This window comes from Triticum aestivum, chromosome 3A, assembly GCF_018294505.1.
Source record: "Triticum aestivum cultivar Chinese Spring chromosome 3A, IWGSC CS RefSeq v2.1, whole genome shotgun sequence".
Taxonomy (NCBI): domain Eukaryota; kingdom Viridiplantae; phylum Streptophyta; class Magnoliopsida; order Poales; family Poaceae; genus Triticum; species Triticum aestivum.
In genome coordinates this window covers 662,755,139-662,769,259 of record NC_057800.1, presented here as the reverse complement: position 1 = coordinate 662,769,259, position 14,121 = coordinate 662,755,139, and the positions used below count along the sequence as shown (strand labels likewise).

Below are 14,121 nucleotides of genomic sequence, written 5' to 3'. Positions count from 1 at the left end.
ATTCCACAAATAATGTACAGATGTAGTAGAGCAAGCACAACACAATATCATTAATAAACATATAAATGGGAGTCTTGTTCATGGAACGCGCACATTGGTCGTAATCAGTCATGATACATATGATAGTGTACGTACTCTGATTACGTAGCATCCTAATTAATCCGTCACACTCTACAAGTTTTTTTGCGGGTACACTCTACAAGTTATAACAAAGATAATTACTAGAATTGCAAGTAAGGAAATGCAGCTCTCTTCTCTTCCTTGCTGGAGCCTTTGTCCATCTAAAAGCTCCCACATATCCTTTTTCTTCACATGGCAACCCTGTTTCAGAGAAAGCAGAGGAGGTTTAGGATAGCGGCACACAAATTTAATTGAGAACAAGATAACAAGCTATCACATTTCTCTTTGGGATCAAGAAGCTCTCTTATGAGCACATTTAATTGAGAACAAGATAACAAGCTATCACATTTCTCTTTGGTAGCATATATAATCACAATTTAAATAACTAAAGCTTTCTCTATGTAAAAGAAGTAACTCTAGAAATACTCTAGTGATGCAACATACAACCTAAAAATCATGCATAATTTGTGAAACTTGCACTAAAATGGCAGGTTTGCCAAAAACAGATAGACCGGCCAATTAATTCTGGACAAAGGACCTCCCAGGTTATCATTTGGGAGGGTTGTTTCCATCAGGTGGTCATTGTAATGCTCACATAGGATAGAGGCGGTTGGGCCACTTCGCCACCAACACAACATCACTCTCTTGAGGCTCAGCAGCTGCGTCCATTTTGCCAATGGCCTTGTATAGAGAGTTGTAGCTAACAGTTTGCTGCCATCATTTCGTACACAGCAACAGATATAATTAGTGCACTATAGTAATGAGTAAATCAGATGTAAAATTAAAAGTTAGACATATTTGACACCTCTTTCAATTTATTGCATGTACGCCGATCATGACCTTCCACCCCACAGTAGCCACATTTCCTCTTTGACCTTTGCTTCTTCATCTTTGCCTGCAACCTTTTCTTCGGTGCACCTCGGCCTTGCACATGCACTGGGTCCAGAACCTTTTCCAAATCTCCACAATCAATTTCCGTCGTCTGTGGTAGCACCGGACCAAACCTAATGCATTCCTCCTGACCACGGCTTGATTCCTTGCTGCCAACTTGTTCACTCAGAATCATCTTCAGACGCTGATACTCCTCACTAGATTGACATGCCCGGAAACATGCTACGTGACTCAAATTCCGCAACTCACGGTACCTCACAAGGCTTGCCGAATAGTCGTACATCTCACTCTTTCTGGTCGGAGGGAATGCAGACTTCGCACTCATCGTCCACCTCATGGGAACACAACACCTAGGCAGCACTTCCACTTGACGTATTCCCAAGATGTAGAATATGTGAGAGCATGGTGTTCCCAAGCATTCCAGCTTACGACAAGAACAACTTATCCTATACAAAGAACCTTCCTTCATCTCACAGCGCACTTCAAACTTCTTCTCTCTTCTATCGATCTTAGCCACAACATATGTAGTCAACTCCCATGCATCTAGTATCTCGCTGATAACACATTTGCTGACAGCATTTATGCTCCATCTGACCAACTGAAACATACAAGGCGTGAAAACCCGGACAACATGTTTCTCGAGACTTGAAGCATCAGCGTCTGTAAATGGAATGGACTGCAAGGCCACGATGTCTAGGATCGCCTCGTTCAAGCGTCGTCCCGAAAGGCAACACTCATAGTGCTCTAACATATCAAACAAGGTCATCTTACCCTCAAGATGTGTATGTAGCATGGAGTTTAGGCTCTCACTCCGCTGATTGCTGCTCAATCCTAAGAAACAGCGCCCCACCAGGTATGGAGCACACCACAACTTCCTCATCTGATACATCTGATGCAACCATGACTCCTCACTTGTCACTTCATTCCTTCGTAAGAACTCTATCCATTTTCTCTCATGCTCTTCAATAGAAGACGAGTCATATATGAAAGATCTGAATTCTTCCCTAACCTCATCATCATGCAAATGGCGTACGATGTTCTGCTGAATGTGCCATACGCACAGCCTGTGGTATGAGTCAGGCCACACCATCCTGATCGCTCTTTGCATTGCAAGGTTCCCGTCAGTGATTACAGATATCGGATGCTTCTGCGACATGGCTTCAGAAAATGTCTGCAACATCCACTCGTACACCTCATTAGTTTCATGAGATATTATCCCGCATCCAAAGATAACTGTGCTGCGGTGGTGATTCAACCCGACAAACGGAACAAACGGTAGATTGTACTTATTGGTCCTATATGTGCTATCAAAAACCACAACATCACCGAAAGCCTCGTAGTCAAGGCGGGATTGAGTATCGGACCAGAACAATCCCTTCAGATGCCCATCTTTATCAACCAAGTATTTGAAGAAATAATCTGGGTCTCTCTCTTGCCGCGCCATCATGTGACGGATCACCGTCTGAGCATCACCGGCAGCGACTGTTTCCTGCTTGTAGCGATGACAGAAGTTATAGATGTCCCTCAGCATGCATCCAACATGGTCATATCCACCGGACTGCATGCACAACACATCCATGATTTTGTGTTTCCGGATTCCAACACTTTGCATCTCTATAATGTCCGCTTTCTGCTCGTCACTGATTCTTCTGTGGGAACGCAAAAAAGCAAGCAAGGTCTCGTGGGGCCAAAGGATGGTTGTGTTCATCGATGAAATCCTTCACAAACCAACGCCCTGTTTTCGCGACTCTTGCAATGACAAATTTCGCTTTACACCCCACACGAGTGATATTCCGTGGCTTCCTCTTCCTATCTTCTCTCTTCCTCTTCATGTGCTTCTCTTCACGGCAACCTTCACGACTACAAACAAGTTTCCTCAGAATTATCTTCTCGTTCGCTTCATCCCACTCAACATATCCTTTCCTCACACTAAAGCCTTTCTCAAGAGCATACTTGTTATAGAACTCAAAACCCTCTTCCTCGCTATCAAACATCCTGCTGACAATGTCGTCGTACTCAGCCATACACTTAGCACTTATATCGGCCATATCTTCCTGCATATCACATACAAATTAACAATTGGTCTCAATTATACACCAGAAGTAAAAGAATTTCCCTACTCATATATTCCTCTCAACATAAAAGGTTCAGAATAAGTTAAAAAAAGTGCAACATCTCATGCCTTTTATGATTACAGTATTGTTCATATGAAGAAAGAAAAAGCCGCTGTACAAAATGTCATGATTGAGACACACTCAATAGTCAATAGTCATCTGCAATTACAACTCACTGGCTATGAATACATCAGTTCACGGTAATAGTAAATCATAGAAGAAATCTTAAATGAAATAACAAAACCACTCAATCTACTAGACGTGACAAATACATCTGCAATGCGTGTGACATCTGCTTTATAACTACCGTAAACTGGATCTAATCTTACTGAAACCGCAATGGGTGTGACATCTACTCGATCAGCAATGGGCGTTTGGACCATCGATCAGCATTGCTGACTTGTTGATTTTCAGAAACTAGATGCTTTTTACATCATTAATTCAGAAACTTGTTGATTTTTATATAAGTGATTTCAGAACATAGCGAACAAATTAAGAAACTGCAAAGCGATCAGACCGGTTCCACTGTCACCTACACGCATGGGGAATGTGACTTTGAATGTCTGAATGGAACAAATTCAGACATTCAGTGATGGACGACTATGTGGTTTACTGTGCACATGCAATGCAAACGAGAGAAAAAAGGAAGAATGGCATGAAATACAAAAGTGCAGAACCTGAATATTTTGACGGACGGATATCTTTGAATGTCTGAATTTGTTCCACTGTCGCCTACACGCGTGCGGAATCGTCAGAGGCAGACGGCGGCGCAGGGGGCTGGGAGGGATACTCGTCATGGCAACCAATCATAACACAATAGTTGACATGATATAACAGCTCATAATTGTCGATGGTTGGTCATGTTCTAAGAGAACTATTTGGCTGCAACATATCTTCAGAAGTGAATTAATAATATGGTGTACAATTAAGCTAATTATTCTAGTCAACTAGTCACATAATCTTTTTACCATCAGAATCAATGATAAGACACATTCAGTGCGGTTGGAACATGTTTACGATAAATTACCTTTAAAACAAGCTCAGAGTATCCAATATCAGAATCCAGTGTAGTCGGAGTATAAGGCTTGACTACTTCCTCACCAGTAGCATCCTTCCCTCTACAGTCAGTTAACAAAATACAAAAAATAGAATCAGAATATTTGTCTCACTCCATGTACCAAAAAGAATGACCATAACTCAACATCATAACTGTTGACCAAGATATGAGCAGTACAAGTGTTCAGACCTGCATCTTATATATTGGCCAATTGCATGGCCCAACACAGAAGTAGGCCTAGGGAAACAAATTTGAATTTGGCCACATTATGACTGATCTGACTCTTCTGCACAAGATCATAGCACATCCATTAATTTTTATATCATACACAAACTTCAAAAGCAGTAATCGTGGGAGCGATGTGGATGCCGCCGTACTAGGAGTTGTGTATCTCGAATTTCATGCTGATACTGATGGTTTTTTCTCTTACAACAAGCTCTGCATAGACAAAATATTCATGATGAGAATACACCAAACTCTAACAAACAATCTCTGCTATAGATACTATCCTTATATATGATTTGCATGCTCCTCTAACACAATTCAAGATATTTAGTTCAATTGGGAATGTGCTCTTGAATAAAGCAAAGCACTATTTAATGCATTTAGGTAATGTTTAGCCAACGTGACTCCTAGACCTTGGTGGGTTGTAGAATACACGTGAGAAATAATACATCAAGTTGCACTGAAGATCACCCAAACCCGTCCACAAACTCAAGAATCTCATCCTTTTAAGTGGTACACTGTATCAGCTAGAAAGCAATAGTTGACCACATTTCCAGCTCAGGATCGGGGATGTTGTGGGAACCACTGGTTGCACGGCGACAGTAAAGGAGATGTATCAGAACATAAGGACGTGGATTTTCAGAGCAACACCTCTGAAACTATAGCGTTCTGCTGTACTATCTGTACTGAACTGCTTATTTGCCCTCAGCAGAATAAGAATGGTTCTGAATCTTGTTAGATTTGCATATTTGGAAACTCTATGGGTAGTGTAATTAACATATTCTTCCCAATGTGCACAGCAACCGGCTAAGGATGTTGAGTTCTATGCACAACATGCTAGTCGTAAATCCATTAGGATGGACGATGTTATCCTCACAGGTATTTGAGCAAACAATATCTTTACAAATGCCTGAAAGAGAAGTAAAGAATATTGGCTTCCTGGAATTGTTGTTTTCTACACAAGGTTGTTTGAGATGCTTGTGTACTCGTAATTTTCCAAATGTTGAATACATAGTTGATAAGCTATAGACAAAAATGTTGTTGATACTCTCTTCATGGTTCTCTTAATGTATTTTTTTCCCCTCCCACTGACCATTGCATTGCAATCCCAGCGCATAGAAATGAGCATCTTATGGGCCAGCTGCAAACATTTTCTCAAAACCTGAAAGGAAAAGAGCCTTGCACCCGGAAGAAGAGAAAGAAATCATCGAAGAAGGACGATAACTGACCGTTATCTGATCTCTAATTGTGCAAAGAGTCTAGGCTGAATTGACACTGCAGGAGCACCCAAATTTCCTCTCACAGCCGGCGACGACCTGACAAGCAACGCAGGGCGGGGGGAGGGAGGGGGGGTAGGGGAGGGAAAGGTACCTGTCGACGGAGTGCTCGCCTCGCCGGCTGCTTGACGGAAGGGAGGCGCTGCAGTGGGCGGCGGGGCAGGGAAGACTTCGGTGGGCTCGGCACGCCGCAGCGGACGGTTAGCAGTTCCTGGCGTTGAGCCGGAACCCTCGTGGCAGGAGCGACACCAGGTAGGCGACTGCTGGTGCTTGCTTGGAGCGTTGCCGCGGCGGGATCGCTCGATCGGAACGGCGGAAAGGGCGGCGGCGGCGGCTATGCGACCAGAAACAGAACGATCTGCGTGGGGGACGGGCACGGGCGAGCTAATTCTCCTGCGGAACGGATTGGTGGAACTTTACTATTCTACCCTTTTGACCAAAAAATAATTATTTTACTGATTTCTCAGATCTGACGGTCAGGAAAAAGTGGAGGTGGAGTTACACGAAATTACGAGTTGTAACTCGCCAATCACCCTAAAAGAGCTCCAAAAAATATTAAACAATGTTTTAAACACATGATGCAATTGAAAAAATGCAGTAAAAAACTACACGGTTGAAAAGTGTAGTTGAAATACATGGTTCATAACCGCGATGCATTGTTAATTGAACGATAGAGTATAGTTGAATCAAATGTAATGGTTTTTTAGGTTGATTCAAATGCAATGTTGTTAACTGCAGGAAAATGCAGTTGAATCAACTGCATCACATGTGTTTCAATTGCATTGTTACTAGATTCTTAGGAGTAAACATGTAATCTTAGGATCTCCCTTAGTTAACAGCAATTACATAACAATCAGTAGGAGGGTCTCTAGTTATTTTTTCAAATAAACAAACATATGGAAACTAACACGAGTCAATTAATTGTTTTAATTGAGTCTGCACCGTGCGCATAAATTTAACAGATCAATCCACGTCTATGTTCTTGCCTTCAAATCTATCATGCTATGTATGGAGAACCGTGGAAGACGGTTTTAAAGGAATTATGTGTATTATTGTTAATGGCTGACTATTTTTCTGTGGATCTTTGGTAAATAAAAAATATATGTATATGGGATTTTACGTACGTACAGAATGTACTACATTCATTCCAAAGTATATAAAAGCTCATATGGAAAGCGTCCAAGAATATCTCTAAACTTTGACTATCTATGCAGGCATACAGAGTTCTTGTAGATTTTGGTGAAATTAAAAGTATCTTGTGTTTCTTTGTATTGCACTTACTATGATATTTATACGTAAAGCAATCATCAGAATTACATCTTGAGGACCGTAACATGTCTAAACACCGCGTATGTTTATATCTTGCGGCAATTGACGGGGAGTATTTTGCTAATATTGATGATTTTTCCAATAAGTTTTGGGCTATTGTGGTTGTCTATGACAAACTATAAAATGTAGTTAAAGGTAGAAAAAAAATCTCCCCGCCGATCAAACACAGGTGGGCGAACTTGCACCCGTAAGCTCTAGCTATCCATGGCAGCGGTTGGATCTCAAAGAGTAGGATTTTTATGAAGAATGTGTGAATTACACTCAGCATGGAAGCAACAATTGGAGTCCACATCAAGAAATATAATGACACCCTGAGAAAGGATTTTTGGCTGAAATTAGGTGGGTTATAAATTCCTGTACACAATATGAAATAGAATAAGATATTGGAATAATATGATAAACTGCAATATATGCTCATCATAAGCCCCCGGAAGAGACAACCAAATTGAATGGAATGAAATGAAAAGGAAACAAGGAAGAAAGCCCAATACAGAAATTTTGGTGCTCCAAATTTGAGCAATTCTACATCTGACAAACTTAAAATAATTCATTATACAAGAAATTTTGCTTTTCCACTTAATATGTGCACTTAGATGGACTTTTTTATTGCCATAAGATAAAAAAAGAGGACCACATCATTACAGGAAAATCATAAGTTGCCATGGAGTATGTGCATGCAAGAAGTAACCAAGTTTTTTTCTGAGAGAGAACAAGAAGTAATTAAGTTGCGTACATATATACATATACAACATCTGCATGATAAAATCATGTTGTACACGATGCAACACAAACCACACAGACATCACTGCGCAGAACTGAAGCACATCACTGGTACACTTGGAAACTATCCAAGACACATCACAGCACGTAGTAGTAGTAGTAGTAGTAGTAGTGTAGTAGTCGATCGTCGCGAGCATCCATGCATATCTGCATGGCCAGCGCAATCAGCCATATATATGGGCGTGATCGATCAGTTCCTATCGTCGAGGCCGAACCTGCGATCGACGAAATGGCCGACGGCATGGAAGGCCGGACCGAAGAACCCGCTGCCCCCGCCGCCGCCGCCACGCCTCTTCTGGTCGCCGTTGTAGTCGTCGTCGTTCTGCGGCGCCCCATAGACGTGGACCTCTCTGGTGTTTATGTACATCGGCGTCCGGCCGCCGGTGTCCTGGGATGCCCAGCTGGGAGCGTTGTTGTACCCGTCGCCGCCGTTGCCGTTGCCGTAGGAAGAGTTGTTGTTGTAGCCACCGCCGCCGTTGCCGTAGGAAGAGTTGCTGTTGTAGCCACCGCCGCCGTTGTAGGGCGTGATACCGCTGTTGCCGTTGCTGTACGAGCCACCGCCGCCGTAGCCGTTGTTGTAGCCGCCGCCCCCGCCTTCGTTGGCCCCGCCGCGGTTGGTGTTGGCGCCGTAGCCTGCGTAGGGGCGGTACTCCTCCTCGTCTTCGTCGGACTTCTTGCGACGTGACGGCGAGCGTTCCTTACCTCCGCGGTACGCGCCGTCGGAGCTCGAGTCCTGGCTGTCGGCGCTGAAGTGCGACTTGGACTTCCACCACGACATCGCCTCCAACTCTTGGGGCTTAATTCCTCTTCTTATACGTGCTACGCTACACCAAAATGAACTTCAATTAGATCGAGGAATCATGCATCGATCGGACGGAAAGTGGTCGAGCAACTCACACACAAAACTTCTGAAATTAGTTAAGAAACTCTACTGGTACATCTTAGGACTTCTAATTACTGAAGCTAACCAACTGTTGATGAACAGTCAGTAGATATTATGAAGATATTTGGCTAAACCAGCACAGTGAAAAGTGAACAGAAAGCGGAAAAACAATCAAGGAGGAGGCTAAGCTTTTGGAGCATACCAGACAATAAAGTGGTTGCTGGCCTTGCACTTCTCAAGCCTATGTAGCCTTGAGCCTGCAGGCACCGTTTATATAGTGGCACAACCGTTCAAGCCAACCGTGTCTATCCAACAAAGGTCATCGTTTGTGCAATAAAAAAAGTGCTCTTTTGATTACTTCCTCAGAGAACCTAACCCCATTTTCCCTTGTAACTGCGTGCATGTGGGTTAATGACGTCCTGAAGGGTACGTATGCAGCTAAATTAAAGAGCATCATCAGCACTAGTTGCCAAGTGGAAGGAGCTACTTAGGAGACTTGCATACATGTGGGAACCATACCCGAAGCTTCACACATTGTAGTTAATTCATAAATTCCTTTTAATTCAAAGTGGGCAGGGCGATAGATCTTCGCCGTATGTGGTGTATTTTTTTTCTTGAGGAAGCATTGTGGTGTATTATGGACCGGTATGTGTGGCAGCATGGGTGGTGTATGTCACTATCACTATGTGGTAAGTACTGCGCCTTGCAAGTTGCAAGCTATCTATGGTCACTGACCACTACTCCTTACACTCATCCTTATCCCATTAGCCTGGCCATTACCTGCCGGCCTGTTAAATATCTAACTAATCAAGTAAATTATACTACTCCAGCAGTAAAAGAATACTCCACTGTCGTGGTCTAGAACCAGAAGTAGTGGAGTACCTCTTTCGTGCTCCCTGGCTAAAAAAACATGATAATTCTAGACACACGGACCTGTTACGGACGATTTACAGGGTCTTCAACTAACTAATCTTTCTCCCCCATTGATTTTCAGCCGATACGGGAGCGACACGGCTTGCTGCAACGTCCTTGATGAGGCAAGTCAAGAACTCAACGGAGACGGAGACGACGCGACTATGAGGGCGCTCCAGGACCTCGCCAGGGACGAAACGGCTCGTCATGGCATTGCAGCCGGAGGAGAGTCAGGGAGCTCACTGCTGGAGGTGGTTAGGATTTAGGGTTTGGCTGGAAGAACAGGATTAACTCCAGCCGCTGGATCCCAGTTTGAAGGTGAAGAAAAAAGTGACTGAAAGGGAAATAGTCACCCCTTATCCGACAAGTAAATTTTTATTTTGCATCGAATCAGGGACTTTATTAATAAATCAAAATTCTATTACAATCAGCTCGCAAGCTCTCAACTAGGAAGTCTGGGCTCTCAGACAGCCAGCTATCTATCACCTCCAGCGTGCAAGCGAGCTTTTCACATAGGTGGGAAGGTCTTGAAACATTAGCAGACAATCCGACAAGTAATCCACGGACGTTCTGGTAATTAAATACCAGCAGTGTACGCAAGCAAAGACGTACCTCTGGAGGCTGGGTGCCGTATGCATGCAAAAGACACACAGGCTCACTACATCAGCTCAGTGCCGGGAGAGATCGCGACAAGAGAGAAGATCAGGAAAGCTTTTGGACGGAAATTTCGCCTCCTGTAGGTGAGAAAATCTTAACCGAGCCATCATCCGATTCAGCGTGACTCAGACTGGATCAGTGAATTAGTCAATAGTCATATATATACTCTCACATTTTTCACAGGGACTTATCGCTAGCTAAATCGCATCTCCACCAGCTACGCCTAAGTGACATTATGGCGACATCTTCAGTTTAACTTACATGCACTTGCACCACATTAGTTAACATTACTTTTTTGAAAGAAAAGTTGTAGGGGAAGACCCCTACAGCTGGTACTCCCTCCCTCCGAAAACACTTGTCGACAAGTATTTCCAAATGAAGGGAGTATTTTTTTTTCACAATAAGAACCCAAATTCATGTCCGTGAAACTTGAACCTTGGTGGTTGTGAAATAGACTTACTTCTTTATTTTTTCTATGTTTTTTGCTAACACACTTCTTTATTAGTTAACATTTTTGTAAACCAATTGGCAGGTATGTACTTGTATGTGTCTTTTGCCTCTTGATAAAAGGAACAGATATACAATAATCGACACACTAGACATTCTTGGGCTGGAAAATGTGGCTAATTAAGTCTACGTACGTATAACAAAAGTTGCTCCGGCATACTTCACCCGTTTGGATTTATTAGTAATGTTTGTATGTCGTGTGAAATTTTGACCATAAATTTGTACAACAAAATATAGGTTATGTATGCAATAAAAGTGGTATCATTGAATTTTTTTTAGCTGAAACCATAAAACAATCGTTCTATGGTATTTATATTAATAAAAAATGTAAATACAATGTATCCAAATACAAGAATTAACCAATGCCCGCTCTAGGAATCTATTGAAATCTTTTTTTTGCATACGAATCTAGCAATGTATTTTTTAGCAATGTGCTCCCTCCGTCCCGAATTACTTGTCATAGAAATGGTACATCCATTTCTGCGACAAGTAATTCCAAAAGGAGGGAATACTTTATATTTTGCTAGTTGAATCTATGATCGAAGTTTGATGTAAAATACGAGGACCGAGAAAGTAGCTAGTTAGCGTGATCCTTACTCCTTAATCGCGTGTAGGTGCAGCCAAACTGATTTGTACGTAGTAGATTAATCTTAGTTCACCAGAAGTCAAGTAACAAATTTTCACGGAGTAGATAGACCAGAAAGTAGTAGGGCTAGCAGCGGCAGTAGTAGTGACGACATATGAGATTAGTTAAGATGCACTTGCGCATACATTAGTGTGGTAAATCACGATCGTGCAGATCACAGCTACTCCAAGATCAGTGGTCAATCCTTATTCTTCAGAGCGAAATAAAAGATAGATGTACATGCAAAATTCAGTATGTTTTTTAGCAAGCTGGAATGAAACAGCTAGCTATCCTAGGAAGAGAAGTTTGCCAAGAGCCAAGAATTTAATATCCTAGCTATCAGGTTCCAACAGGATCTTAGTGGATTGGTTGGGCGTCATGCGATCGATGGATCGATAACGATGAGCCGGAGTTGCGGGGAGAGACCAGTACTAAGAACAGCGATTGCATAATTACCATGTATCACAGTTCACCAGTAATTGTTGGCTTGTTGCAAGTTGGAAACGAGGGCGACAACATGGATTCTTTCGATGTTCTAACATGATAAAATGGAAAAAGGACGGAAATGGCACTTAAGCTCGCACAAGGTATAAAAAATGTGCAACTAATCCTACTGCTACTTGCACAGATGCACATATATTATCTTGTGCGACGACCCTCAAATTGCACAACCCAATCCTAACTTAGTGGTTGTAAAAATAAGAGTGAATTCCATTTTTTACCTTGTAGTTGTACATTTGTGACACATATTACCCTATTTAGCGGAACTTTTATCGAAATGTCAGATTTTGGAGACTTTTAACACGGTTTTACCCCAGTTTTACATTTTGTTTGTTTATGGTCGATAGGATCGGCATGTTGCGTCATTGATTTGTAAAAAAAACTGTAAGGATCGGAGGGCATCATTGGCGATCTTGTCCAACCTTCTCTTGTCTATCTGTTCCACTCCTTGTGGCCGTCCACATGTTTTTGGATACAGGGCGTCACCTCACACCTTACCTGATGGACACGCATCAAAAAACAAGGGTCCAAAGATTTCAAAAGGGGTATTCTAGACGAATTTTCACTGGAAGGGGTAATTAGTGTCACAAATGTATAAATATGGGGTAAAAAGTGGAATTCACTCTAAAAATAAACACAACTCGTCGCTGGGAAGCGCAAGAGGGAGGGCATAACTAAAATTCCAAGAAAAATATTACCGAAAGTGCTTTTGAAAAAAGACAAGAGAAGAAAAACTAGAAGAGAAAAATGTTTGAATGCCACAAATCATCATATTTCACATGAAATATTTGTACGTGCACAATACACTATAACCCATATCTATGGAAAAAAGTCACATTTTCTATTTTAAAATGTGGCAAGTAAGCACTCTCCCTCCCCCTTCTAGATGTACAACGCGTGCGGGGGGAGGGGGGAGGGGAGCTCCCTTGCCGTCGGCTGGAGGTCTTTGCACCCTAGTGATGCCCCAACCAGGAGCACAAGGGTCGCACCCAGGAGGTTCGTGATTGCCCTGGTCAGGGTCATCGGCAAACAGGTCCGCCTCCCCCAACCTAGATCCGAACGCAGGGTGCCATGGTTGTCGCTGTGGACTGCCCCCCTCGCAAATCCGACCATTTGTCATGGGGCTGACCTCCTCTGCCCGGTGCGGGGAAGGCTGAAGGAAATATGCTCTAGAGGCAATAATAAAGTTATTATTTATTTCCTTGTATCATGATAAATGTTTATTATTCGTGCTATAATTGTATTAACCGAAAACATAATACATGTGTGAATACATAGACAAACAGAGTGTCACTAGCATGCCTCTACTTGACTAGCTCGTTGATCAAAGATGGTTATGTTTCCTAACCATAGACATGAGTTGTCATTTGATTAACGGGATCACATCATTAGGAGAATGATGTGATTGACTTGACCCATTCCGTTAGCATAACACTTGATCGTTTAGTTTGTTGCTATTGCTTTCTTCATGACTTATACATGTTCCTATGACTATGAGATTTTGCAACTCCCGTTTACCGGAGGAACACTTTGTGTGCCACCAAACGTCACAACGTAACTGGGTGATTATAAAGGTGCTCTACAGGTGTCTCCGAAGGTACTTGTTGGGTTGGCGTATTTCGAGATCAGGATTTTGTCACTCCGATTGTCGGAGAGGTATCTCTGGGCCCTCTCGGTAATGCACATCACTTAAAGCCTTGCAAACATTGCAGCTAATGAGTTAGTTGCGGGGTGATGTATTACAGAACGAGTAAAGAGACTTGCCGGTAATGAGATTGAACTAGGTATTAAGATACCGACGATCGAATCTCGGAAAGTAAAATACTGATGACAAAGGGAACAACGTATGTTGTTATGCGGTCTGACCGATAAAGCTCTTTGTAGAATATGTAGGAGCCAATATGAGCATCCAGGTTCCGCTATTGGTTATTGACCGGAGACGTGTCTCGGTCATGTCTACATTGTTCTCGAACCCATAGAGTCCGCATGCTTAACGTTACGGTGACAGTTTCATTATGAGTTTACATGTTTTGATGTACCGAAGGTTGTTCGGAGTCCCGGATGTGATCATGGACATGACGAGGAGTCTCGAAATGGTCGAGACATAAAGATTGATATATTGGAAGCCTATGTTTGGATATCGGAAGTGTTCCGGGTGAAATCGGCATTTTACCGGAGTACCGGGAGGTTACCGGAACCCTCGGTAACCTAATGGGCCTTAATGGGCCTAGTGGAGGAAGTAG

General features: G+C 42.6%; 2 protein-coding genes across 7 annotated transcripts; both read right to left on the bottom strand.

Moving 5' to 3' along the window:
- Positions 1-26: 26 nt before the first annotated feature.
- LOC123063053 (protein FAR1-RELATED SEQUENCE 5) lies at positions 27-6,063 on the bottom strand. 6 transcript variants are annotated; one of them, XM_044486781.1, is made up of 8 exons: positions 5,779-6,063; positions 4,560-4,620; positions 4,372-4,468; positions 4,153-4,243; positions 3,803-4,018; positions 926-3,065; positions 716-831; positions 27-321 (listed from the first exon to the last, which is right to left on the bottom strand). In XM_044486781.1, exons 6-8 carry the CDS (start codon positions 2,717-2,719, stop codon positions 309-311), a joined length of 1,923 nt encoding a protein of 640 aa, XP_044342716.1. In that variant the 5' UTR covers positions 2,720-3,065; positions 3,803-4,018; positions 4,153-4,243; positions 4,372-4,468; positions 4,560-4,620; positions 5,779-6,063; the 3' UTR covers positions 27-308. The 6 variants fall into 6 exon arrangements, with proteins under 6 accessions (XP_044342716.1, XP_044342714.1, XP_044342718.1 ...); XM_044486779.1 differs by having other exon boundaries at positions 3,803-4,007; XM_044486783.1 differs by having other exon boundaries at positions 3,803-3,902.
- Positions 6,064-7,751: 1,688 nt separating this feature from the next.
- LOC123059003 (keratin, type I cytoskeletal 9) lies at positions 7,752-8,905 on the bottom strand. Its single transcript, XM_044481668.1, has 2 exons — positions 8,879-8,905; positions 7,752-8,617 (listed from the first exon to the last, which is right to left on the bottom strand). Exon 2 carries the CDS (start codon positions 8,569-8,571, stop codon positions 7,984-7,986), a length of 588 nt encoding a protein of 195 aa, XP_044337603.1. The 5' UTR covers positions 8,572-8,617; positions 8,879-8,905; the 3' UTR covers positions 7,752-7,983.
- Between the last annotated feature and the right edge of the window lie 5,216 nt (positions 8,906-14,121).

Bases quoted from the DNA above. Each gene is read 5' to 3' on its own strand.
- LOC123063053 (XM_044486781.1), bottom strand. From the start codon at position 2,719: ATGAACACAACCATCCTTTGGCCCCACGAGACCTTGCTTGCTTTTTTG. The intron at 832-925 runs GTGTCAAATATG...AAATGATGGCAG, and splicing joins CATGCAATAAATTGAAAGAG to CAAACTGTTAGCTACAACTC.
- LOC123059003 (XM_044481668.1), bottom strand. From the start codon at position 8,571: ATGTCGTGGTGGAAGTCCAAGTCGCACTTCAGCGCCGACAGCCAGGAC.